General features: G+C 31.6%; 1 protein-coding gene across 1 annotated transcript in view; it reads left to right on the forward strand.

The window, feature by feature from the left end:
* agbl1 (AGBL carboxypeptidase 1) overlaps positions 1–25,881 on the forward strand; it is a 194,507-nt gene that overhangs the window by 147,031 nt on the left and 21,595 nt on the right. Inside the window, exons 19-20 of the mRNA XM_073831593.1 lie at positions 21,891–22,020; positions 24,689–24,820. Coding sequence (XP_073687694.1) covers positions 21,891–22,020; positions 24,689–24,820 — 262 coding nt within the window. The remainder of the gene's footprint in view (positions 1–21,890; positions 22,021–24,688; positions 24,821–25,881) is intronic.

The raw sequence follows: 25,881 nt of genomic DNA on the forward strand, positions 1-25,881 counted from the left end.
ATTTTGAGTCAAGTAAAATTTGCAAGTTTATCTCTCAATTGTGACTTTATAACTCAAAATTTGCAAGTTTGTCATGCAATTCTGAGAAAAAAGTTAGATGTTTAGTTTATATCTCGCAATTCTGACTTTATAACTCACAATTGTGAGTTTATATTAAAATAATTCTGATTGTATTACTTGCAATTGAGTTTATATCTCAAGTCTGAGAAAAAAAGTGAAAAAAAAATCAGAATTGTGAGATCAAAAAATCTAAATGACCTTTTTATTTTTTATTCAGTGGCGGAAATGTGCTTCTATAAAAACCCATGACTTTCTATAAATAACCAGTATTGACTGCCTCTCAGCCTCATTTTCATTCATGTCAGTTTAAATAAGGTTTCTATCCTGACAGATTGTGAGTCACGGAGTCATGTTTTCAAAGTACCATAATCCAATCCCTGACTGTTTGAACTCAAAAGCGTTTTTCTCCTGCCATGCTGGCATTTTTCTTCTGTGCATTATGAATATAATTGAATATTTTATCATCCGCTGGCATCTTACACAATATATGAAATTATAATACTGAGCATGTGTAATGAAGATTTCAGTCCTCATTACAAACGGCATATAAAACGACCGCTTGATTTTAGTTTTTTCCAAGTTCATAATGAATATTTGAATCCACAAGCGGGCGAGTTGATCGAGCTTCAACGACTCTTTGTATTTGCTTCATTTTCTATAATTGCCACGCCAAACAAAGGGAGATATTAAACAAGCTCCTATGACTCCATCTTCCCCAGGAGAATTTGTGTGCCCTGCAGGCATGAATAAGCAAAACATGAATATTCAAGACAAGGCCGCTTCTGATCTCCCTTATGCAATCCGCACAGGTGATAATGCTGCGCTGCCCAGTCATGCACAACGAAAAGGCGTTTTCATCATTGCAAGCTTTTAGGAATGATCATTTTGAATGGAGAATATCCATTGGTAGCATTCTCACGCTCCATTCTTGCAATTAAACATCATTCTTTATGATTAACACTACATAGGCTACTTTAGAGACACTATTGCTGTCTCGAGTGAAAGCGGGATACTGAATAAGCACATGGCGCCCAACGTGGGGACCTGCCAGCGGTGACAAATCGCTGGTAATCGCTTGCAGTGTATGTTAGCCGCAGCCAAGGAGAGCATTACTTTCATTTCACATTTCTGAAAGAGGTGCCGTCTCTCTTTTATGTTGATGGATATTAACAGGGTTTGGCAATGTAGACGCTTGAGGAACGTGTAGGCAGGCCGTTCCATTCCGGTAGAGGAGAAGGGGGCGTCTGGAAGTGGCAAGTGGCTCGTTTGTGTCATCATTTGTGTTGGTCTGTCACTGATGCTGATTACCTCGCGCTTTAGACGCGCCACACACATGCTAATACATATGAAGTGTTCTGGAAGAGTACGTGGGAAGCTTGAAGGTCATGTTTGACAGCTGAATTAAACGCGACTACAGTAGGATTCATGCTACCTACATGGTCCATTTAGGCCCAAATGTAGATTGAATAAAGCTTGGGTGGATTTTCTAGGCTGTTTAAATCATCATTAGCCATTTTGGGTTTTGGGTTGATGAAACTTACTGTATCGGTGGTTCTCAACTGATGGGTTGAGACCCAAAAAAACTATGGTTAATGGAATTAAATGGATGGTTTGCTTAAAAAAATCTGTCATTTTTCATTCTGATGTTGTTTCAAACATGTATGACTTACTTTTTCTGCAGAACTCAAAAGATGTTTTGAAGAATCCAAAAACATTGGACCCTATTGACTTTAAGTGTTACCAAAATTAAAAGTTGTACCGATTTGGAATGACATGGGGTTGAATAAATGACAGAACAGAATTTTCATGGTTAAGTAAAATATTCTAATCGTGGGTAATATATAAAACAATTGGGTAAAAAATGCTGAAAAAATGCTTTTTGCCTAATGTCTAACTAGGTTTGGCATTTTTGTGATATACACTCTTAAAAATAAAGGTGCTTCACGATGCCATATAAGAACCTTTTTGTCTAAATGTTTCCAAAAAGAACCTTAAACACCTTTCTGTTTCGCAAAAGGTTCTTTGTGGCAAAAGAAGGTTCTTCAGATCATAAAAAGGTAAGAAAGAGATTGAATGGTTCTTTGTGGAACCAAAAATGGTTCTTCTATGGCATCACTGTGAAGAACCTTTTAAAGCACATTTATTTTTAAGAGTGTAGAAGAACCAATTTTGGTTCCACAAAGAACCATTCAGTCAAAGGTTCTTTAAAGAACCATCTCTTTCTTACCTTTTTATAATCTGAAGAACCTTCTTTTGCCACAAAGAACCTTTTGTGAAACAGAAAGGTTCTTCAGATGTTAAAGGTTCTTTATGGGACCATTTAAACAAAAATGTTAAAGGTTCTTTATGGAACCATTTAAACAAAAAGGTTCTTCCATGGAAGAATGGTTTGTCAGATTATAAAAGGGTAAGAAAGAGATGGTTCTTTAAGAACCTTTGACTGGATGGTTCTTTGTGGAAACAAAAATGGTTCTTCTATGGCATCACTGTGAAGTACCTTTTAAAGTACATTTATTTTTAAGGGTGTGGAAGAACCTTTTTGTTTAAATGGTTCCATAAAGAACCTTAAACTTCTGAAGAACCTTTCTGTTTCACAAAAGGTTCTTTGTGGCGAAAGAAGGTTCTTCACATTATGAAAAGGTAAGAAAGAGATGGTTCTTTAAGAACCTTTGACTGAATGGTTCTTTGTGGAACCAAAAATTGTTCTTCTATGGCATCGCTGTGAAGAACCTTTTAAAGCACATTTATTTTTGAGAGTGTGGTAGAACCTTTTTGTTTAAATGGTTCCATACACTCTTAAAAATAAATGTGCTGTATATGGTTCTTTACAGTGATGTCATAGAAGAACCATTCTTTGTGGAATCAAAAATGTTTTTTTTTTTTTCTATGGCATCGCTGTATAGAACCTTTTAAAGCAGTTTTTTTAAGAGTGTATTGGTGCAAATCGATTGGAACCTAGCTAAATTAGGGAAATGTCAACATGGACAGGTTGCTTAACATGCAAATGAAAAGAAAATGTGGAATTTAGAAAACAAAATTATCAATTTTACAATTTTGAATTTTAAGAATTTTGCTTATTGCTAATTTTTTGTCTGATTCCAACAAGTCATGTATCATTTTGACGGTTTTTGAATACTAAATGTGAAAATAAAAGTAACTAATTTTAGAAAACTTGCTCATTCCGACTCATTTTGCCAGCACAAATACTTTTTGGCTGATATCAAAGGTTGTGCGTCCAACCAGATTTGACATTTTTGTGATATATTAGTACAAATCTATTGGAACCTAGAAAAATTAGGCAGATGTTAACATCAACAGGTTGCTTAACATGTAAATGTAAAGAAAATATGGCATTTAGAAACCAAAATGATCAATTTTCCAATTCAGGAATTAGCTTATTGTTGAGACTATGTAATCTATGGTTATGTTTATATTTATAAATGTAAATGTTTAATTTCAAGGACATTATTTAAGGCCCTATGAAATCAGTTTTATATTTCCTAAATTCCGTTTTTTTTTCCAAGTTCCGTTTTTTCAGTTTAAATTTTTTGGCATTCATTTTTTTTCCATTAAAACTCTGTTTTAATGGTTAAATTAATATATATATATATATATATATATATATATATATATATATATATATATATATATATATATATATCAAAAAGCATGTCTAATTATTTTAATGTGTGAATTGTACACAATCATACACAATTTAACAGCAAAATAATTATTAAGTTACATTTAACATAAAAATTTGAGGCCCCTTTTTTCCTCAAATTGTTCTTTTTGTTACCAAAATCTGTGTTGTCCATTCATTTTTCCTAAATTGTAATAATCAAAAGCATGTCTAATTAATTGAAACCATTAAATTTACACAGTTTTACTGCAATTTATTAAAAGTTAATTATATTTTTAAATCCCTTTTTTCCAGATTCTTTTTCTTTCATTTTCAAATTCTGTATTTTTAGTTTGGTTTAATTTATTTGAATAATCAAAAGCATGTCTAATAATTGATTTTATATAAAAAAAATATTTATTATTATTATTATTTTATTTATTTATTTATTGTGTATTTACATTTTTCTTGTAAATATTTTTTTCTGGTAAATATTCCTTAAAAATAATGTTTTTATAATAATTTTAGTAGTAGCAATAGTAGTAGTGGTAAATATATTTTTGTCACAATTTCTTCAAGTTAAACCAAACTTTTATTTTGACAGAATGCTGTGAAGACCTCAAAGTTCCTGTTTCTGTACAATATTACGATTTTCTCAAAAGAAGCAGTAAAATACTCATAAAGTGACTCTCAGAGCACACTGTAAAAAATAAATAGTTGAGAAAACGTAAAAAAAATAAGGCAACTTGATGAAGTAAGACTTTTGAGTGCTCTCAACAATAGTTTTTTTAGTTCTCAGTCAAAATGCTTTACGCCAATGTAAATTTGTTTGATTCTTATTTTGCTAACAGAAAAAAATTCTTGTCACATCAACTGAAACAACAATTGCTGTCGTTGAGATAATTTTATTATTTTTTTTCTGTTTTGCTGGATGGAAAAAATAATGCGTAAAAAGTCACTACATTATCAATTTGATGTTTATTTACAAATGACAAACAATTAATTGTTATAGAAACCTTAATGGATAACTTAGTCTAATATGTGTCTTTGTTTGTAAAATATCTTCCATGACATTTTGTTATACTGTAAATTCAATTTTTATGGATTACGCGATTCTGTCCGCATTTTCCACATTGCGGAAATCATAGGGCCCTAATTGTTACTTTTGTGTGATTTAGACTGTTTTGGTACTGTGTTATGTGGACATTCAGTGTCAAATATGCTAGATATGAGCTATTATAAATGCATCGGTTATGATTTATGTGTGCTTGAGGAATCGCTTGATTGGTTATTTGAACAGCAAAGCCGTTTTTAACAAAACCGTTTCTTTTGTAGCTGTCATTTATGCCCGTGTCCTACATCTGCTCGCCCCGTCTCATTCTCTAGGATTTGTCCTGCGGGACACGTCAGTCATGTAGCCTGCTCCGCACTGGAACGCTAGTTCCACTGGAGTTTTGAATGGGAATGAGGGACTAAAGAGGCAGATGTTGTATTGGAAATTATATTAGCTCAGAAGCAAAGAAGGGACACTCACTACTAACAAGAAGAGAAGCATCTCATTTTTGTTGCTCAAGGTTAGCGGAAAGTAAAGGTAAAGCAGAGAATGTGTCGTGACTGTTGGAGGAAGTTTAAGGGAGCTAATTTGCAGAGCCAAGGTAATACGGGACAGGTATGTCAATGCAAAAAAGAACAGATATGTGACACATTTTCTGGAATGGAACCAAAAATGGCTGCAATTTCGTCCGCTTGTTTTTGTCCAGTGCTTAGTTCTTGTATAGAGTGCAATGGGATTTATTTTATTTTACCATCACCCACATTTTTATTAACAAATGTGCATTTTTATAATTAAAGTGGGGGGTTTTATTTTATTTTATTTTACCATCATCCACATTTTTATATAATTTTTTTTATAATTAAAGTGGGGGTTTATTTATTTTACTTTATTATTTTATTTTATCAATATCAAACTTTTTTGTTAACAAATATGTATTTTTGTATAATTAAAGTGGCTTTATTTTATTTATTTTATTTTATTTTATTTTATTTTACCTTCACCCACATTTTTATTAACAAACGTGTATTTCTATAATTAAAGTGGGGGATTTTATTTTATTTTATTTTACCATCATCCATATTTTTATATAATTTTTTATAATTAAAGTGGGGGTTTATTTATTTTACTTTATTATTTTTATTTTATTTTATTTTATTTTATTTTATTTTATTTTATTTTATTTTATTTTATTTTATTTTATTTTATTTTATTTTATTTTATTTTACCTTCACCCACATTTTTATTAACAAACCTGTATTTTTATAATCAAAGTGGGGGATTTTATTTTATTTTATTTTATTTTATTTTATTTTATTTATTTTTTTTACATCATCCACATTTTTATATAATGTTTTATAATTAAAGTAGGGGTTTGTTTATTTTACTTTATTTTATTTTATTTTATTTTACCATCATCCACATTTTTTATAAAATGTTTTATAATTAAAGTAGGGGTATATTTATTTTACTATTTTATTTTATTTTATTTTATATTTTATTTTATTTTATTTTATTTTACCATCATCCACATTTTTTTATATAATGTTTTATAATTAAAGTGGGGGTTTATTTATTTTACTTTATTATTTTATTTTATTTTATTTTATTTTATCAATATCCAAATTTTTTGTTAACAAACATGTAATTTTGTATATTTAAAGTGGCTTTTTATTTTATTTTTATTTTATTTTATTTTATTTTATTTTATTTTATTTTATTTTATTTTATTTTATTTTATTTTATTTTATTTTATTTTATTTTATTTTATTTTATTTTATTTTATTTTAACTTCACCCACATTTTTATTAACAAACCTGTATTTTTATAATCAAAGTGGTTTTTTTTTTTTTTTTTTTTTTTTTTTTAACATCATCCACATTTTTATATAATGTTTTATAATTAAAGTAGGGGTTTATTTATTTTACTTTATTATTTTATTTTATTTTACCATCATCCACATTTTTTATAAAATGTTTTATAATTAAAGTAGGGGTATATTTATTTTACTATTTTATTTTATTTTATTTTATTTTATTTTTTTTTATTCTACCATCATCTACATTTTTTATATAATGTTTTATAATTAAAGTGGGGGTTTATTTATTTTATTTTATTATTCTATTTTATTTTATTTAGTTAGTTTTTTAATTTGACCATCATCCAATGTAGTTTTTAAATTAAATTGTTGTTTTTTAGATTTTATTTCATATTTATTTTATAACATGTATTTTTATAATTAATTGTATTTTTATAATTATTTGTATAATTTGGGGGGCGGGGTATATATTTTATTTTATTTTTAATTTAATTTTATTTTATTTTATTTTGGAAGTTGCATTTAAAATCCACAAAATCAGAGGGGGCATGATGCTTCTGCATACATTATATGAAATTTCTTTATGAAGATATTTGTTTGTAAATTTCACATTTGCTCTGTTTATCGTTGCACATAAATCCTTCTGTGACCTTGAGCAGCGAGATTCTTTTTTTTTGTACATTTCTTTCATAATCTGTTGTGATGAGAACTCAAGGTTTGGCTAATGCCTTCCGCTTCTCTCTGCTGTCCCTGTTGTGTTGCTTATGAAAGATGGCGGCCTATTTTCTTTTCCACTGATTTTCTGTGGCAGAGTCAGAGTCAATCAGCAACACTCCACACTATTCACCGGGGTGACAGATTGTTCCCTATTCTTAAAATGATGTAAAGCGTCACTGTGGAGATCATTAATTAGATTAAAAAAACAAAAAGATTTACTGTCTATTCACAGTCATTAAGCAAAGAGTATTTTGTAACACTTCTATTTTTGAAATTAGCACAGGAAAATGTGACCAATTCCCAGAGGGACATGCAGCAAAGCTAGCAGAACATCTGAAATCACACCACTTTAATGTTTAAAATATTATTATTATTATTAGTAGTAGTAGTACTATTATTAATTTATATTTTTATTATTAACAAAAATGTTATTTGTTATAATTAAAGTGTTTTTTTTTTTTTTTTTTTTTTTTATTTATGAATTTTTATTAACAAAAATGTTATTTTTTTATAATTAAAGTGGGGTTTTATTTTTTGTTTTATTTTATTTTATTTATTTTACCATCATCCAAATTTATTATTAACAAACATGTAATTTTCTTTTTATAATTAAAGTGGGATTTTATTATTTCTTATTCTTTTAATGTAATTTAATGTAATTTATTTTATTTATTATACCATCCACATTTTTTATTAACAAACTTGTGATTTATTTATAATTAAAGTGGGATTTTATTTTATTTTATTTTATTTTATTTTATTTTATTTTATTTTATTTTATTTTATTTTATTTTATTTTATTTTATTTTATTTTATTTTATTTTATTTTATTTTATTTTATTTAGTTATTTATTATACCATCCACCTTTTTTATTAACAAACATGTAATTTTTTATAATTAAAGTGGGATTTTATTTATTTATTTATTTTATTTTATTTTATTATTTATTTATTTATTATACCATCCACATTTTTATTAACAAACATGTCATTTTTTTGTAATTAAAGTGGGATTTTATTTTATTTTATTTTTATTTATTTATGTATTTATTTATTTATTTTACCATCATCCACATTTTGTATTAACAAACATGTAATTTTTTTTAGTTATTTATTATACCATCCACCTTTTTTATTAACAAACATGTAATTTTTTATAATTAAAGTGGGATTTTATTTATTTATTTATTTTAATTATTTCATTTTATTTTATTATTTATTTATTTATTTATTATACCATCCACATTTTTATTAACAAACATGTCATTTTTTGTAATTAAAGTGGGATTTTATTTTATTTTATTTTTATTTATTTATGTATTTATTTATTTATTTTACCATCATCCACATTTTGTATTAACAAACATGTAATTTTTTGATAATTAAAGTGAGGTTTTATTTTTATTTTATTAATTATTATTATTATTATTATTATTATTATTATTATTATTTTACCATCATCCACATTTGTATCAACAAACATGTAATTTTCTTATAATTAAAGTGATTTTTTTATTTATTTTATTTTATTATTTATTTATTTTATTTGTTTATTTTAAAGTGGGTTTATTTTATTTTATTTTACCATCATCCACATTTTTTATTAACAAACATGACATTTTGTATAATTCAAGTGGGGTTTTATTTTTTATTTTATTTTACCATCATCCATATAAAAAAAAAAAAAAAAAACATTTTTTTTTTTTTTTATTAAAGCGGGTTTTATTATTTTATTATTATGTATTATTATGTATTCAGACATTTGTCCTATAGTCACAACAAGTTGGTCGGCGGCTCCTCTCTTCACAACTTGTTTTAGCGCCGCTGTCCTGCCAGCTATAAATTACTCTTGGGAACATTAGTTGTGATAAACAAATGCCAAAAGTCACATTTCTAAACACACTAAATGCAAGACTCTGCCCTGAGGTGATAACACCTATCATTTAATGATTCTTCATTCTGTCTTCCTGTAGTTTCATAGTTGAATGGAACGTCATTATGAACACGATAATCCTTACAGCCTCTCTTCACCGTCATATTGTACCATTACAGTCACGTCTCTCTATATTCACTTCTCAAATGCACTTCATGCTTGCTTGCCTTTTTTCCTCCACTGATAAGAAGGTGCGAATATAAAGGTAGAGCATAATTACTATATTGTGCAGTTTAAAGGTTTACAGAATTATAACCTATTTGCACAAAGTCAGAATTACATGATTTTAAAACAATAGTGTATAAGTATAATATGTCTGAATTTTTTCACAAACTTTGTTCAATAGTTCATTGACTCATTGACTTTTCGATTCTGTTCCCCAAAGATTCGTTCACTGATTAATTTTGTATCTTGATTCGTTTTAATACCATTCCATTCAATGATTAGTTCAAATTTCTTTGCTGATTCATTCTGACTTGTCTTTTCGATTCCATTGGCTAAATATTTATTGACTTTTGTTCACTGATTCATTATTTTAACCTGACTCTTTTTATCCTGTTCCCCAAGGATTAGTTCAGATTTGTTCACTGATTCATTCTGTGATTTTTACTGATTCATTTTGTAACTTGCCTTTTTTATCCTGTTCTCGAAAAGATTAGTTCAAATTTGTTCACTGAATTATTCTGTGACTTGACTTTGCATCACTTGACCAAAGATTTCATTCTCCAAAATTTAGTTAAAATTTGTTCACTCATTAATTTTATAACTTGATTCTTTTGATTCCATTCACCAAGGAATTCATTTGGATTTTTTTTCACTGATTCGTTTTGTAACTTGTTTCTTTTTATCCTATTGCCCAAGGATTAGTTCATATTTTTTCACTGATTCATTCTGTTAATTGACTTTACTTCAATTGACCAAAAATTTGTTAAGATGTTTTTCACCGATTATTTTTGTAACTCTGCACATTTGATTCCATTCCCCAAAGACTAGTTCAAATTTCTTCACTTATTCATTCTGACTTGTCTTTTTGATTTCACTGACCAAAAATGTATTCAATTTTGTTCGCTAATTAATTTTGTAACTTCATTCTTTTTATCCCACTCCCCAATGATTAGTTTAGATTTTTTTTCACTGATTCATTCTGTGACTTGCCTTTGCTTCATTTGCTGAAAGATTTGTTCAGATTTTTTTGTGACTTGATTCCATTCCCCAAAGATTAGTTCAAATTTGTTCACTCATTTTATAACTTGACTTTTTTGATTCATTCACCAATGCATCCAGCAAAGATTTATTCCATTCACCAAGGATTCATTCAGACTTTTTTTCACTGATTTGTTTTGTAACATGACTTTTTATATTAAATTCCCGAAAGATTCAAGCTAATTTGCTCACTCGTTCATTTTGTAATGTATTTCTTTGATACCATATAAGATTCATTCAGATTTTGTTCAGTGATTCATTTTGTAGTGTAACTCTTTTAAATATATTCTCTAAAGATTCATTACGATTCTCTATTTGTTCACTTATTCATTTTGTAACTCGAGTGTTTTTATTCCATTCACCAAGGATTAGTTCAGATTTCGTCACTGATTCATTCTGTTACTTGACTTTTTGATTCCATAGACCAAAATTTGTTCACTGATTCATTTTGTAAATTGTCTCTTTTTATTCCATTCCTCAATGATTAGTTCAAGTTTCTTCACTGATTAATTCTGTGAGTTGTCTTTTTGATTCCATTGACCAATATTTGTTCAGATTCATTTTGTAACTTGACTCTTTTTAATCCATTCACCAAGGATTAGTTCAGATTTCGTCACTGATTCATTCTGTGAGTTGTCTTTTTGATTCCATTAACCAATATTTGTTCAGATTCATTTTGTAATTTGACTCTTTTAATCCATTCACCAAGGATTAGTTCAGATTTCGTCACTGATTCATTCTGTGAGTTGTCTTTTTGATTCCATTAACTAATATTTGTTCAGATTCATTTTGTAATTTGACTCTTTTAATCCATTCACCAAGGATTAGTTCAGATTTCATCACTGATTCATTCTGTGAGTTGTCTTTTTGATTCCATCGACCAATATTTGTTCAGATTCATTTTGTAACTTGACTCTTTTTAATCCATTCACCAAGGATTAGTTCAGATTTCGTCACTGATTCATTCTGTGAGTTGTCTTTTTGATTCCATTGACCAATATTTGTTCAGATTCATTTTGTAACTTGACTCTTTTTAATCCATTCACCAAGGATTAGTTCAGATTTCGTCACTGATTCATTCTGTGAGTTGTCTTTTTGATTCCATTGACCAATATTTGTTCACTGATTCTTTTTGTAACTTGACTCTTTTTATTCCATTCCTCAATGATTAGTTCAAATTTCTTCACTGATTCATTCTGTTACTTGACTTTTTGATTCCATTGACCAACATTTGTTTACTGATTCATTTTTAATATTTTTTATTCCATTCTCCAAGGATTAGTTCAGATTTGTTCACTGATGTTTGTTCAGATTTACTTTTTTGCTGATTCATGTTGTAACATGACTCTTTTGATTTAATTCCCCAAAGATTAGTTCAGATTTGTTCACTAATTAATGTTATAACTTGACACTTTCGATTCCTTTCACTCAAGAAATTTGACTCTTTTGATTCCATCCCAGTAGATTCATGCTGATTTGTTCACTGATTAATTTCACATTTACATTTAGTCATTTAGCAGATGCTTTTATCCAAATAATATGTAAGTGCTGTGACAAGTTGACTCATTGATTGCATTCACCAAGGATTCATTCAAAACAGATTTGTTTTGTATTAGTATGTATTTTGATACGATTTCCAAAAGAAGGTTTGTCAGTTTCTTCATTTTGTAATGCAGCTCTTTGGATTCTACTTACCTAAGATTCATTCTGAGTTGTTCAGTGTTTCACTAAAGATTTGTTTAAATATGTTTACTGATTTATCCTCTGACCCTTTCTATAAGTTACAGTAGCTGAAAACCAGTGAGCACCCTTTTCTCAGTCTTTGAAGGCAGAAAAATATGCTTCAAAAGGCAGAGACCTCTGTGAATAAGTCAGCTCTCTGAATGATTTGTTTAAACCGAGAAAAAAATGCCACTGTTGTTGAGAATCATTGGACTTGATATGAACAGGCCTTTATTTGGAGACCGAAGAGGAAACTTGTCAAAACTGGCCTGCAGGTTTCTCTTCATGAATCAAACAATAGCCAACAGCACTATCCATTATTGATGGCTGAAATACAAATAACACTACACTTTCAGCTTGAAGGTGAACCAACAAACAGTCGCTCCCTTAAGTACTGATGAGTCAGAGGAGACGTGTGGGAGAAAGGCTTTACATCATCAGATCTGGGCTCACAGAGTCGGCTGCTTTTTCTTTCACCTCAACCTCTATCATCTGTGCCATCAGCACAGTACAAACAAAAGTGAAAATGAATTTTCACTTTCCAATTTCTCCCCGTTAATGGGAGCTCCTTGTGTTCCACTCTAAATACCGGCTTGTCCTTGTCGTTTTTTGTTGTTACAAATGCCCTCATTGTTTAGGTAAACCAGGTTGTACAGTAAGTCATAAGCTGTTTTCGCATTGCAGTATTAGCTTTCTGAGTATTATACTAAATACTGTACTGATATATGTACAGTATCATACGAAATTGAGTACATCCCTCACATTTCAGCAACCATTTTAGTATATCTTCTCAAGGCACAATACTATAGAAATGAAACTTGGATATATTTTATATAACTCAACATACAGCCATTATTGTCAACATAGCTGGTAACAAAAGTGAGTACACCCTAAGTGATAACAGCAGTATGTTGTTTAACCATACAAAGCCATATGTCCTATTCATCATGTTTATGTTTTTGTCTGCTTGACAGGACCATACAAAGTGTGTGTCTTGTATTAGAGAAGTTAAAATTAGGTACTTTCAGTACAATTCTCTCATACTGACCACTGGATGTTCAACATGGCGCCTCATGGCAAAGAACTCTCTGAGGGTTTGAGAATTAGAATTGTTGCTCTCCACAAAGATGGCCAAGGCTATTAGAGGTTCAGTAACACCCTGAAACCGAGTTACACTACAGTGGTCAGGGTCATACAGAGGTTTTCCAAGATGGGTTCCATTCGGAACAGGCCTTGCAAGGGTTGATCAGCGAAGTTGAGCAAGGTTCAACATCATACAAAAACACAGACAAAGTACAAATAACAACACAATATTCTAACATCTTACCAATTTAAAAGCCTTACAGCCGTAGGAATAAAAGAGTGTCCATACCGATTGCTTTTATGTTTAGGCATACTATAACGTATGCCCAAAGGAAGCATTTAAAACTCGTTCTGTCCGTCAGGTGCAGAACCTGGCTTCAAAAAACAGATGCATGAGTGCTGCCAGTATTGCTTTAAAGGTTACGGAAGTAGAAGGTCAGCTTGTCAGTGCTCAGACCATACGCCACACACTGCAACAAGTTGGTTTGCAAAGGTGTCATCCGAGAAGGAAGCCTCATCTGAAGCTGGCTCACAAGAAAGCCTGCAAACAGTTTGCTGAAGACAACCTGTCCAAGAGCATGAATTACTGGAACCACGTCCTGTGGTCTGATGAGACTATAAGATTTGTGGGGCAGCCGTGGCCTAATGGTTAGGGAGTTGGACTTGTAACCCAAAGGTTGCAAGTTCGAGTCTCAGGTCCGGCAGGGATTGTAGGTGGGGGGAGTGAATGTACAGCACTCTCTCCACCCTCAATACCACAACTGAGGTGAGTCCCTTGAGCAAGGCACCGAGGTGTGTGTTCACGGTGTGTGTGTGTTCACTACTGTGTGTGTGCACTTGGATGGGAAAATGCAGAGCACAAATTCCTAGTATGGGTCACCATACTTGGCCTCACGTCACCTCCTTTCCTTAAAAGATAAAATTGTTTGGCTCAGATGGTGATGTCCTTGTGAGGATTATCAAGAAAATTGTGTTTTGTCTACAGTCAAGCAACTTTTATCATGGTCTGTTACCACACCTTTCCTCCAGAAACTAGCCCGAATGGCAGTTTTCCAACATGATAATGATCCCAAACACACCACCAAGATGACAACTGCCTTGCTGAGGAAGGTGAAGAGGTGGCAAAGTATGTCTCCAGACCTGAACCCTATTAAGCACCTGTGGGGCATCCTCAAGCCTAAGGTGGAGAAGCCCCATGTGTCTAATATCCAGAAGCTCTGTGAGGAGTGGAAGAGGATCCCACCAACAACCTGTGCAGCTCTGGTCAATTCCATGCCCAGGATGATTATGACAGTGCCAGATAACAATGGTGCTAACACAATATATTGACACTTTTGACAAGTTCACTAGAGTGTACTCACTTTTGTCAGCTATTTTGACAATAATGGCTGTATGTTGAGTAATTTTCAGAGGACAGTAAATCTATACCCCTATACAAGCTGCACATTGACTACTCTAAAGGATATCCAAGTTTCATTTCTATAGTATTGTCCCTTGAGAAGATATACTAAAATGGTTGCTGAAATGTTTGGGGTGTACTCACTTTTGTGACACAGGCCCGGCTTCACGGGGGGGCCAGGGTGGGCCTGGCCCACCCAATCAGAAGCTTGGCCCACCCGGGCCCACACTACATAGCCAATCACAAAATTGGTGCGATATTCAGTTGAGCTCCATATTTTTTTCTCTTACCGACCACACCTGCAAACATTCTAATATTGCATATAATTTTCGCACTTTCAATATGTAGGGTATAGAAATCGCTTTTAAATGAGTGCTCGCGCTGTTTACTTTTACTTTTGATTTTGCGATAACGCGCACTCTGTGTAAAGGGAGCAGCACGTCTTATAAAATATATTTGTCAGTGAGCACAAGATTGAGCAGCAAATCCTCCAGCATGGTCTTTTTTTAAATCATCTCTCTTTACTTTCGACCCATGATCAGTCAAATCTAAAGATCATTGCCCACACTGAGTCGATTTTCGTATGCATTTTTGTGAATATGCGTTCTCATATTCGCCATCCTTTATCAAAATGCTTATTATGGATGCGAAAAAAGGACGAAAGTTTCGGAGGCAGTGTTGAAGCTTGATTAACATAACCTGTATTTATTTTTTAACATGCGAAAATTTCGTACTCATCTGTGCAATGACATTAACTCCTGCAGCTCGTGTTGGATGCAGGGTTGCCAAGTTCGCGTTTTTTCCCCACGGAACTGGTCTACTTTTAAACTGTTGCCATGGGTTGATTTCCCCCAGTGGTTTAAAGTTTTGAAATACTGTAGAAATTACATTTCAATAAAATGCCCGTATTTAAATAATTTGTGTTCTACCTATGATAAAACGGTGCTGGATGTTAGGTTTTGTGGATGCTACTGGTAGGAAGCCTTTGAGCTGTGTTTATGATCAATGTGCAGGACTGTAAAATGTGTATTTTACATATGGAAATATATAAGTATATAAATATATAAGTTTTGATATTTGGTATATGGTCAGTGCGCTATTTTGGGTTGTTTTTGACTGGCAATTGGGCTAGTTATGTCATATAGACCTGGTAACCCTGTTGTCATTTGCTTTCAGTTTAGAATTGTAGCTTACATTTTCCAACTGCAGTCCATTATTTTAATTTCTAATAAAAATGCAAAATGACAATGACACTTCCATAATGCACTTAAATAATACTTAAATAATACTCTGTTTTTACACACTAATTTTATACTTAATATACTAAAAATGATTTAGTACTTCTTAAGATAATTTTAAGAGCATCTATAGTGTACTAATTTTTGCTATTTTGAGACACTAATGTGCTTTTTGAACTAAAATGTGCTTTTATCTCTCTAATAAAATAATGTAACTAGTTATATATTACCACTTGTAGTACCCCCGGCCCACCTTGAATATCCCTCGGCCCACCTTTCAGCTCATATCTGGAGCCGGGCCTGTTGTGACATACTGTATATTCTGACAAATATTAGCTATATTAGCAAGCAAAGAGCTCTGTACTCTGTACATTCTTATGATACCATTAACCAATCAGTGTTGCATTCATAGTATCCATTTTCCGGGAATATCCAGTTCACCATTCTAACATCGTTTACCTCTTTTCCTTTCCCCCATCTCTCAGTCTACTTCTCGCTCCGCTAAACGTCACTGATTGTGCCCATCTCCAGCTGATGGAGATTTGAGTAGAAAACGAGGATATAACCTCATTAGCCGAGGCGACGAAAAGCTATTGAGACTGATCCAACTGATCTATCTGTAACCATGGGAGTAAATTGAACTGTCCTGGTTCAGTAAGTTGATCAGGAAGTGTCTGTGTGTGTGCGCAGTATAATAGTGAGTACGTTCATGGGGCTGGTGTCGGCTGAGAGGAGACAGCTTTCACTTTATGGTCACCCAAACACAAATGTGTATATTAGATTATTATAACCGTCTGATAATTGAGCATTACAACAGTCTGAATAAAAAATTTAAAATACAATTTAGTTTATATGTCAATTAATATATTTTATATTTTATAGTTAATGCTTTAAATTAATAGATTTAAAAAGGAGAGATTTTTATTCATTATTAATTTATAGTGTTTATTAATGGTTTTTACTTATAAAAATATTGGAAATTACATTAGGCTATTATTATTATTTTATATTTAATTAATATGATTAGTAAATGTGTATTAATACATTGATTCATATATTTAACTTAATTAATTATTTAATTACTTAATCTGTTTTTTATTTATAGTTATAATTTTTTTAGAAAGAGAGATTTAATAAGGTGAGATGTTTATTCATTATTTATTTATTTATAGTGTTGACTGTTTTTTAATGATATTAGGTTTTTATTGTTGTTGTTATTATTATTATTATTTAATAATTTATTAATTTTATTAATAAATGTGTATTAAAGTTAATATTTTGGTCCATATATTTAACTGAATTAATTGTATAAATTCATTATTTTGCTCTTTTTAATTTATAGTTATTATAATTTTGAGAAAGATAGATTTAATGAGGTGAGATATGTTTATTCATTATTTATTTATACAGTTTATTATCAGTTTTTACTTACAAAAATATTGTAAATTATATTAGGCTATTGTAATTTAGTTTATAAACACTATTAATAAATGTGTATAGTTCATATATTGATTCATATATTTAAAATTTACCTGAATTAATTATATAAATTAATTAATTATTTTTTTATTTATAGTTATTTTTTAGATTGATAATTTTTTTTTTAATTAGATATATTTTTAAGCATTTTTATTGACAAAAAATATTGTAAATAACTAAATAACATTAAGCTATTATTATTATTATTATTATTATTATTTAATTAATCTTATTAATAAATGTTTATGTAGTTTATGTTTAGTTTATATATATATATATATATATTGCAAATTACATTAGGTTATTATTATTATTATTATTCATATTTAATTAATATTATTAATAAAAGTGTATTTTAGTTCATATATTGATTAATGTGTTTAATATATAACTGAATTAATTATAGAAAATTCATTGATTCATTTATTTATTTATTGTTAATATTTGCTTTTTTTAAAAATGCATTTCTACTTATAAAAATATTATAAATAACTAAATAACATTAGGATATATATATACAGTATATATATATATATATATATATATATATATATATATATATATATATATATATATATATATAATTAACTGAATTATGTATTTTTAGTTATTAGATTTTTTTTACAGATAGATATATATTTTTAAAAAGATTAGATTTTTTATTCATTATTTATTTATTTATTGTTGTTACAATATTTAATATATTGTAAATTACATTAGGCTATTATTATTACTACTACTACCATTATATTTAATTAATATTATTATTAAATGTGTATTATAGTTAATATATTGATACATATATTTCATATTTAACTGAATTAATTATATAAATTTATATTTATAAATTATTTATTTAAAATTAAAATTAATTAAAATTAATTTATAATTTTTATTTATAATTAACATAATTGTAAGATAGACACACACACATACTTCTTTATATCACATTTTATATCACATCACAGCTTGTTGGATGAGACATGCTGCACACCAAGAATAATACAATTTAAGTAACTCCAGGATTGCTTATCGATTTTTGTGATTATTGTTGCATCAGGTGGCACAGGCAATCGTTTTTGTGCCCTTTCCTAATGGTGACCAAATCAATCATAAGCAAATTACACAAGATCTATATCACACTGCATAATGCTTAGCAGTTACACTGAAGACCCATAAAATAGATTGGGGTAGGACGGATGTGACTGGGAGAGAGAGAGATGGGGCCTTGATAATCCCTCCCCCCTTCTCTTATTTATCTGTGTTGTAGCTGAACTAAGCATGAACTGTAACTCATCTCTGGATGAAGCCATGTGTCTGGTCAAAAGAGCACTACAAACACAGCACTTCCTCTCTGAGGTGATACTTGCGTTGATTCCTCTCATTGTCAGCCATTTCATCTCCTTATAAATAGTTAATGTGAACAAATGTACAAGACACAGTTTTCTTTCCAAAAAACTCCCACTGTTCTGTCATTTCTTGTCTCAGTGAGCATCAAATGCTTTTCTATTTTTCAGCGGGTGATTATAAAGGGGGAGTGACTTGCGTTAATGGCTTCATTATAAGTTTTTGGATCATAAACTGTATAAATGATGATTGTATTATAATCCGTATACACTTGAACAACAGTATTCTTAATTAAAGCCCTAACTAGCTCTCGCCCGCTGTGAAATAAATGTTTTTAGAGCAGTTAGCATTCGCATGCTGGAGCGTGATGTGTTTGCTTTTGACAATGAGGCAGGATTTTTTTGATGTTGTCAGATGGCCCATGGGGATTTAGTTTGTGAGGTCGTGTTGAGTCAAGTGTTCATTGAGTTTTTGAGGTAGGCGAAGTCTAAATGATAATTGGGGATTCTGTTTTTGAGGTGGGTGGAGTTAAATGGCAAAGTCAAAATATCCATTAGATATTTCGTTTATTAACCCCTTAGCATTCCTGTCAAATATCTCAATACAAACTCAAACTCAATGAAAAACGTTCCGCGGGTGAAACGTTGGAACGCTAAGGGGTTAATGGGAGTCAAATGTCTATACTTTATATGACTTAATTGCTATTTTAAGATTGCTTTCAATTTTTTGAGGTGGGTGGAGTCAAAATTATTATGGGGCATTATTAGGTTGGGTGCAGCAGTTTGTCTTGATCATTAAACCATTTTTAAATTATATTTCAATCCTAAGCCTTGCAGACCAGGATTGCTTTCATTTTGTTTCGAGATTGGTGCAGTCCAAATGGTAATTGAGTATAGTGTTTTTGAGGTGGGTGGAGTCAAATACCCACAGAGCATTCAATTTTGAGGTGGGTGGAGTCAGAATTATCATTGAGTGTTATGTTTTTGAGGTTGGTGGAGACAAATGGCCAATTAGCATTCTGTTTTGAGTTTGGTGAAGTCAAAATTATAATTGAGTCTTCATTTTTGAGGTTGAGTGGAGTGAAATTCCCATTAGATGGGGTCAAATATCCAATGTGCCTTGGGTTTTGAGGTGGGTAGAGGATTATCATTGAGTGTTATGTTTTGTGAGGTTTTGGAGACAAATGACCAATGAGCATTCTGTTTTAAGGTTGGTGAAGTCAAAATTATAATTGAGTTTTTGTTTTTAAGGTTGAGTGGAGTGAAATTCCCATTAGATGTTCTGTTTTCAAGGTGGGTGGAGTCAAATACCCAATAAGCGTTCAGCTTTGACGTGGGTGGAGTCAAAATTATCATTGAGTGTTACGTTTTTGAGGTTGGGTGGAGGCAAATGCCTAATAAACTTTGTCTTTTGAAGTGGGTGAAGTCAAAGTCATCTTTGATTATTAGTGTTTTGAGATTGAGTGGAGTCAAATTCCCATAAGACATTGTTTTTGAGTCGTGATTGAGTGTTTGGTTTTTCAGGTCAGGTGGAGTCAAATTCCCATTAAGTCCTGATTATCATTTAAATGTTCTGTTTTTGAGTTTGGTGGAGTCAAATTGGCATTCTGTCCATGTGTTAATTGGTATTTGATGATGTGATTTCTTTTATTACCTCTATTAAATATCAAACCTGAACCATTGTTTGAATTATTTTTGGCCTTTGAGACCGGGGTTGCTTTGGGCTACTGCAGAATGTGTCATGCACTGCGGTTCACTGTGTGAAATACTGAAAAGTAGACATTTTAAAAGCAGGACGTGTTAGAGGGGCTGTCAGTACTTGGAGAACCATAAAAGGGGACAAAATACTGTTCCACCTCTCAGTTGTCATCAGACGCAAGAGCAGACAAGTGTTCATAAATTATTTCTGTCAAGAACAAAATGGAGCCCCCCAAAAAGAGAGGGAAAAAAATGAAGTCATTGATGCCGTTCATAGCAAAAGCTTCCGTTTGGTTCATCAAATATTTACGATCTAAATATCAGGCAATGAATACATAATGACACAATGAGTTGGAAATCCAAGTCAGAAATCGCTTAGTGTAAACACGGCTTGAATAGATAGATGGGTAATGTTGATCTAACTCTCAAGTCATCTCAACTGACATCCAGAGTTTTTGCTTTTCTTATTTTCTCTACGTAGGTTCACTTTAAACTATAGACAGCTGTAGGGAGGAACAATTTTCTTGCCGTTTCCGCTTTGCTGCCCCCTGGGGTGCATTGGAAACGGTCCGGAACAACCGTGTTTTCCCGCCTCCAAAATACAGTAATTTCCTTGTCTCCAAACCCCTAGAATATGGCATTTTTGTTTACGATGAAACTCTCTGAAGATTGTGGCTCTTTGCTTGAACTTGTTCAGAGGAGAGCCGCAGCTTTTCTGAAAGACTTTAAAAAGTGGGTTGTATTTATAGTCATGCGGTTCTGTTTGTGGTTTCCGTTAATTTTTAATGTACCTAAAGTCATCTTAGTTCAATCAGTGATATCCTCAGAAAAAAAGTCTGGTTGAACAAACTGTTCAGAGGCAAAGACTGCAACTTCAATCTTTTGTCTTTGCGCAGCCATTTTGTATTTATTTTTGGGTGGCGACTGTGTTATACTTTGTATTTTCATTCATTCTAGATCAAGTATGACCCAAAGAAAGCACACAATAAATCATCACACACAGCACCTGTGATCAGAAACTCAACAGTCGCGCTCAGCCACGGCCTATCAATTTGCTAATGTTTGAACATTGTGTCTTATAATTGGCTTTCAAGACCTGAATGTGGGGGAGTCTGTAGTTGGCAAGCTGCCTCCAAATGCCAGTAGGATTTTGTCAGGAGATAAAGCTCACTCTCTAATCAACAGACTGGTTGTGCATTGCGCTAGATAGCTCTTTTCACTGTCGACCTTTCAGTAACCTGTAAAGGTAGAAGCTGATATGGAAACGTCACAATTTCTGCGTTTTTACCATTCGCACAGATACACAGGCACGCACAGAGACAGACAGATTGGTTATCTTGTCTTCAAACAGTCAGGTAAGCTGAATCAGATATTGGATCGCAAGCTTAGATGGTTTTTGATGTTACTTTGATCCCTGGAAATGCGTTAAAGAGCTCATGAAATCCAAATTGGACTTTTAGTTAGTTTGAAGTTGATTTTCTGTTCTTTGTAATCACTTTTTTTTTTCTTTTGATTTATTTCAGTAATCGCTGTTCTCTCACCGCTGAGGATCTCAACAGACAGTGGCTGAAGCCGGACCCCAATTTAAGCCCCACAATTTACCACACCAAAGGCTTCCTCTATTACCTCAACAGCATAGGCAGGACTCCGCTGGTAAGTTTCCATTAAATCTCGCTGCACTGTAACTGACCTATTGAATCCTAAAGTTCCATGAGGGGCTCGCCGGAAATTGCTCCATGATCTCCGAGCTTTTCGCTTCTAAATGCAGGTCAGGGACGACCAAATCCATAAATGTGTGTTAAGGGCCACCGATCTGGATATTAGACCATACAGACTGAAGCAAGCCTGGATAGATACACGTGCTTCGTTGTTTATTAGAAAACAACTGCAGTTTGAAAAGCCTACTTTTGTGAATTGGTTTAAATGAACCATATTACAAAAGTAATGAATCATGACTGACATAAATGTGATGAGATACATTACCATTGCTCCTTTTTACAAAGTTATTGATAATTTGCCTCAAAATTGTCATTTGCCTAAGCTGACTGATGAAATGTAACTAGGGATATGAAATAATTTATTCACACAATGTCAATAATTTGTGATTATTTTAATATTTGACAATGGCGGGTATAGTTCTGTATATTTTTAATTGCATAAATTAATAATTTGTGGTTTTGAAACAAATCAGTTAAGTAAATGATTCAATGACTCACACCTAAAGACATTTGCTTAATTCCTGAATGAATCAGAGTTTTTGAATAAATCCTGATTAAACTGGGTTTTGAATGAGTAAACAAATAAATGAGTAAATGAACAAATTAATAAATTACACCCTAAACTAATCATGAATGCTTTTTAGCATGGATACTATGCCTATAGTAAATCGGTGATTTAAACCATTCAATTGTGTGAATTATTTAGTAACTCTTTCATAAAAATAGTCCAAATAGACATTGTATTATTAGTGAATCAGGTGAGTAAATAATTCAATGACTGAATGAATCAGAGGTGGTGGGGGGGGGGGGTGGTATCACACAATTCTGACTTTATTTTCTCAGAATTGCGTAATACAAACTCGCAATTCAGACTTTTTTCTCAGATGTCAAAATAGACATTGTGTTATTACATTTTTGGATTATTTCATTGATGTTTGGATTATTTCATTCTACAATGAAGTGTTTTTGAATAATTGAGTAAAGGATTCAAATACTCACTCATAAAATGTCAATTGTTTTTCCCCTAAAACAAATCTGCATTTTGAATGAATTAACTGAGTAAATCATTCAATGATTCATACATAAAGATAGTCATATGTTTAATTCCTGAATCAGAGGTTTTGAAAGAGTCCTGATGAAACTGGGTTTTGAATGAGTCAGCTGAACTAATAAATAAGTAAACTAATAAACTGCTAAATAACGCTCTAAATAGTATCAGAAAATAATCAGAAATACTATTTAGCATGTATAATATGCCAGTTGGCACAAAGGGAAAAACAAATCTGCATTTTGAATGAATCAGTTGAGTAAATCATTCAATGACTCACACATGAAGACAGTCATTTGTTTTTCGTTCTTGAAAGATTTAGAGGTATTAAATAAATCCAGATGAAACTGGGTCAGCTGAGTAAACAAATAAATGAGTAAACAAATAGATAATATGCCAATTACAGTTCATGAATGAATTGGTGTTTTAAACAAATCAGTTGTGTAAATGAACTCTCTCATAAAAAAAGTCAAAGTAGACATTGTATTAAAGAGACAGTTGTTTTGTCTCTAAAACAAATCTGCATTTTGAATGAATCAGTTGAGTAAATCATTCAATATCAGAGGTTGTGAATGAATCAGTTGAATAAATACGTTGATGTCTCACTAATACAGACAGTCACTGCTGCCACCTACTGGCATATCTGTGACCTGCAGAAAGAGTCGTTGGATGGAGTTTTAGATGACCTCCAGTTCATGTCTCCTAACAGAATTAAGAGCTTTTTTTATTTTTAGTCAGTCTATTCATAGAGTCTTGCCTGGTGCCTTTGAGCTTCTCCTGATGCTGTTAGAGCACTAAAGAATAACTTCTATCTTTTACTTCGTCCCTATCCACCCGCTGTCCTTTTTCAAAAGACGCTTCTCAGGAAATGGAGTAATGGACCATTGCCCTATCTTTGCAAGTCAGGGGGGAAAAAACAAAGCAACAAAAGTAGGTTCGCCAGCACTTTTGAGAGAATACACTACTAAAAATGGTCATTCTAGGACGTCATAACCTAAACTAAAGTAAATTATGCAGTTAAATGAATTCATTTTATTCTGAATAGCGTGGAAATGACTATTGTCGGTGCTGTAATTAAGCAGGAATGACCTGTTGCGAAGAAACAAAGAACATTAGCGTTAACAGGAATGCTTTGACACAATTAGCCAGATTTACATATCAATTATGCCATAATTCTTGTTTGATCAGAGTAATAATTATGCACCGAACCCGGTCAAAGGAACATTGTCAGTCCCCAAAACCTACAGTGGGAAAAATGCGACTTGTGATGTTAACGAATGAGGAAGGAGCCCTCTTGTTGAGCCTTTACAATAAGCGGCCACACTGTCAAGAGACAAAATTTGAATTAGAGTCAAAATCTGGTCTGGTATTTGATTCCCCTCGTCGTTCATGTCTGTGTGTTGTGTCACAAGATTAATTATGTTAAAGCTGTATTGCTGTCGTGTCAGGAAAGCCAAAAAGACCACCTAACATGTAACCTCCTCGTCCTTGGCCGTTATTCACATACAATCTTGCTGTTTCCTTATATATTTTTTGATTTGAAAAACTTCCACAGGTGTTTTGCGATTACCATGGTCACTCCAGGAAGAAGAATGTGTTTCTGTATGGCTGCAGTATGAAGGAAACCCTGTGGCAATCTGGATCTTCCATTAACACTGCCTCCCTGAAAGAAGACCCAGGATACAGGGTATGCTGGATGCCTATAACAAAGAAAATCACAAATGAGATCTTTTTCATATTTCAATATGGTTCTCCAGGATGGTAATGATATGAAAATGCAGACACAACGCCATAACGTGATAAAAGTACATGTAGAAAAGTTTTAAATCTATGAAAGTTTATCAATATTGTTTTGCGAAACTTTCATAGTTATGCCTATGAGAGTCTCAATATTGTATTGTATCTCAGTATTGATCATTTCTTATCAAATTCTGAGATTATTAGAGATAATAAGGCTGTATTGTAAACAGCAATATTGTGAAATATTTTTACAATTTCAAATTATTGTTTTCTATGGAAGCCCATTTTTGGCTCCTAAAATTGCAACTTTATATCTCACAATTCTGACTTAAGAATTCGCAATTGTATGTTATAAAGTCAGAATTGTGATATAAAGTTGCAATTCTGAAAAAAAAAGTCACAATTGCGAGTTTTATGTCGCAATTCTGACGTTTTTTTTTTTTCACAAAAGCAGAACTGAGAGATATAAACTTGGAATTCTTAGTAAAAACTTTATAACATGCAATTATGAGTTCGAACATCTCGGCCTTGTTTTCCGCTCAGAACTGGGCTTTATAACTCGCAACTGTGACTTTATATCTCAAGATAAAAAAATGGCAGCATTGAGAGATATAAACTCACAATTGCGAGAAAAAAGTCAAAATTGTGAGATAAAAACTCGCAATTGCGTGTTATAAAGTCAGAATTGTAAGATATAACTAATAATTCTGAGGAAAAAAATCACAATTGCGATAAATTAACTTAATTGTGAGTTATAAAGTCAGAAATGTGGGATATAAACTTGCATTTGCGAGAAAAAAGCCAGATTTGACTTTTTTTCTCACAATTTCAAGTTTACTACTTACAATTCTAACATTTTTCTCAGAACTGCATTATATAATCTTGCAATTATGAGTTATAAAGTCAGAATTGCAAGATATAAACCTGCATTTGCGAGAGAAAAAAATATGAATTAAGTTTGAATAACAAAATTTGAACTTTTTTTCTCGCAGTTGTGAGTTTATATCT

This window comes from Garra rufa, chromosome 25, assembly GCF_049309525.1.
Source record: "Garra rufa chromosome 25, GarRuf1.0, whole genome shotgun sequence".
Classification (NCBI taxonomy): domain Eukaryota; kingdom Metazoa; phylum Chordata; class Actinopteri; order Cypriniformes; family Cyprinidae; genus Garra; species Garra rufa.